At 45.0% G+C, this 2,312-nt stretch overlaps 1 protein-coding gene across 1 annotated transcript; it reads right to left on the minus strand.

The window, feature by feature from the left end:
- Positions 1-573: 573 nt before the first annotated feature.
- Positions 574-1,536, minus strand: LOC118643828 (olfactory receptor 2Z1-like). Its single transcript, XM_036282197.1, has one exon. The coding sequence runs from the start codon at positions 1,534-1,536 to the stop codon at positions 574-576; it is 963 nt and encodes a 320-aa protein (XP_036138090.1).
- Between the last annotated feature and the right edge of the window lie 776 nt (positions 1,537-2,312).

Raw genomic sequence — 2,312 nt, forward strand, 5'->3', positions numbered from 1 at the left:
AGGAAGTGGTGTTCAAGAAGCAGCTGATTGAAGTCTCTCTCTCTCTTTCTAAAAATCAATTAAAAATCTTTTAAAAAAGTAACACATGCTTGGGCTGTCCAACCAGTGTCATCTTGGGTGACAGTTTCCATTTCTGTAAAACCTAAACATGACACTACTAAGAACCAACATAGGCAGGGACAGTCCGAGCATCACTGTTGGAACATCAACCCCCGAATCCCCTTTCTTGCTTGGATTTTAAGGGTTGAATCTTAGACCTTTCACTCACTGTACAGAAACGTATAAGAATGGGTGTAAGGCAGGACACGAATAGGTGGTCAAAATATCCATGATCTGGGGTCCATCTCTGATGTTGGGCTGTCATTCTTACAGTAAAGTTTCTTTCTGTTTAAGACTAAATAACCCAACCTCTCCCCTTGTCTTAAGTGATTGAGATCACTATATTTGTTTCATACAAATCCACAAAAGAAAAATTGCGTCTGAGAGGAGCAAGGGAGTTGGTCACAGTACACCTTGCACCGCATGGACTACAAATGAAAGTTCTTAGATGTAACGGAGGGTCCCTGGGACAATTCAGCACCTCCCATGAGGTCTTCTCTTTGATCTGAAACCAGTTCTGCCAAGGACCTTGACCAAAGCCACTCGAACTTCTTGGTTTCTCAGGCTATAGATGAGGGGGTTGAATGTGGGGGTGACAAGACTGTAGAAGAGAGAGACCATGTTGTCCTGCTGTGGGCTGTGGTATGCTCCTGGCACCATGTACATAAACACAGCTGCCCCATAAAAAAGCCCCACCACAGTGATGTGGGAGGAGCAGGTGGTGAAGGCCTTGTGTCGGGCCTCAGCTGAGTGCATGCGGAGAACAGCCCCCAACACGTGGCTATAAGAGGTAGCTATGAGGGACAAGGGCAGCAGCAAGATCAGCACCCCTGAGATGGACAACGCCAACTCATACATAGAGGTATCCGCACAAGAGAGCTTCAGCAGAGCGGGCAGCTCACAGAAGAAGTGGTCCACAGCGCGTGAGGCACAGTAAGGGAAATGCAGAGTGATGGAGGTCTGAATGGAGGCCACAAGCACACCTGACAACCATGAGGTGCCCACCATGAGCAAGCAAACCTGACGTCTCATGAGCATAGGATAACGCAGGGGGTGGCACACAGCAACATAGCGGTCATAAGACATAAGGGATAGCAGGACACCCTCAGAGACACCCAACAACATCAGGAAGAACATCTGAGCTGCACAACCCCCAAAGGAGATGGAACTCTCTTCCTTAGGGAAATCAGCTGCCATCTTGGGGATGGTGACCAGTGGAAAACCAACATCCAACAGGGAGAGTTGGCTGAGCAGAAAGTACATGGGTGTGTGCAGCCTGGAGTTTGTGTGGATCAGAAATAGCAAGATGGCATTGCCCAGAAGGCCCATGGTGAATATAATGGCCACAAGGGAGAATAGAGCTAGATGTGGCCCCGAGTGGCTGAAGAGCCTCATGAGAGTGAAGTCTGAAGTCACTGATTGATTTGATTTCCCCATCCTCTGGGAAGCATCATTCATCTGCAGAAATAACTGGATATTTGGCAAGAAATCTCAGTGGGGAGTAGTTTCACCTTAGATGCCAACTGCAATTGGTAGTGGCTGTCGGAGTCTCTTGAGAAGGATGATGAGTACATTCAGTATCAGTAGGAAAAAAAATACCATGATTGATTAATCATGTCTGGTCTAGTCAGGAGATAGAGAACAGCAAAATGATTCCCTGCTATTGCCATTTGTTTGTAAAAGTCTTGCCTTCGCCTTCCAGGCAAGCACTACTCACCAATACTTGCAGTTAAACTGTCTGTTCCAAATCTAGAGAGTGCAAATCAGCTCTGGTGGAACATTAGAATACACCCCATTCCAGATTTGGGGACAAAGCAGAGGTAGGATTCTGAATAGACTAGAATATGAAGCAGGGAGATCTTGTCAAAATAATAGGGGGTGATGAGGATGGATAAAAAATTAAGTCCAAACCATGAGAAAATTCTTGTTTCCAAATTAATTGGGAGGGCCAATGTCTGGAAAGAGCAATAGGTGGGATGACATTAAGAATTTGGTCTGTAACAAAAATAAATAAATAAATTTAAATAATAAAAAGAAGAATTTGGACCCAAGGCATCTACACTGTAAAGAAACATATGAGTGACAGAGGTTGGAACCGAATGGTCTAGAGTGTTGGGTGACAAGTTGTCCAGAATATCAGACATAATTTGAGGCTTAATTTCATAGAGTAGGAGTGGAGAACATTATGCTCTGTGTATTAAGTACTCAACAAA

Source organism: Molossus molossus, unplaced genomic scaffold (genome assembly GCF_014108415.1).
Source record: "Molossus molossus isolate mMolMol1 unplaced genomic scaffold, mMolMol1.p scaffold_m16_p_4, whole genome shotgun sequence".
Classification (NCBI taxonomy): Eukaryota; Metazoa; Chordata; class Mammalia; order Chiroptera; family Molossidae; genus Molossus; species Molossus molossus.

Coding starts and splice junctions, on each gene's coding strand:
- LOC118643828 (XM_036282197.1), bottom strand. CDS start 1,536: ATGGGGAAATCAAATCAATCAGTGACTTCAGACTTCACTCTCATGAGG.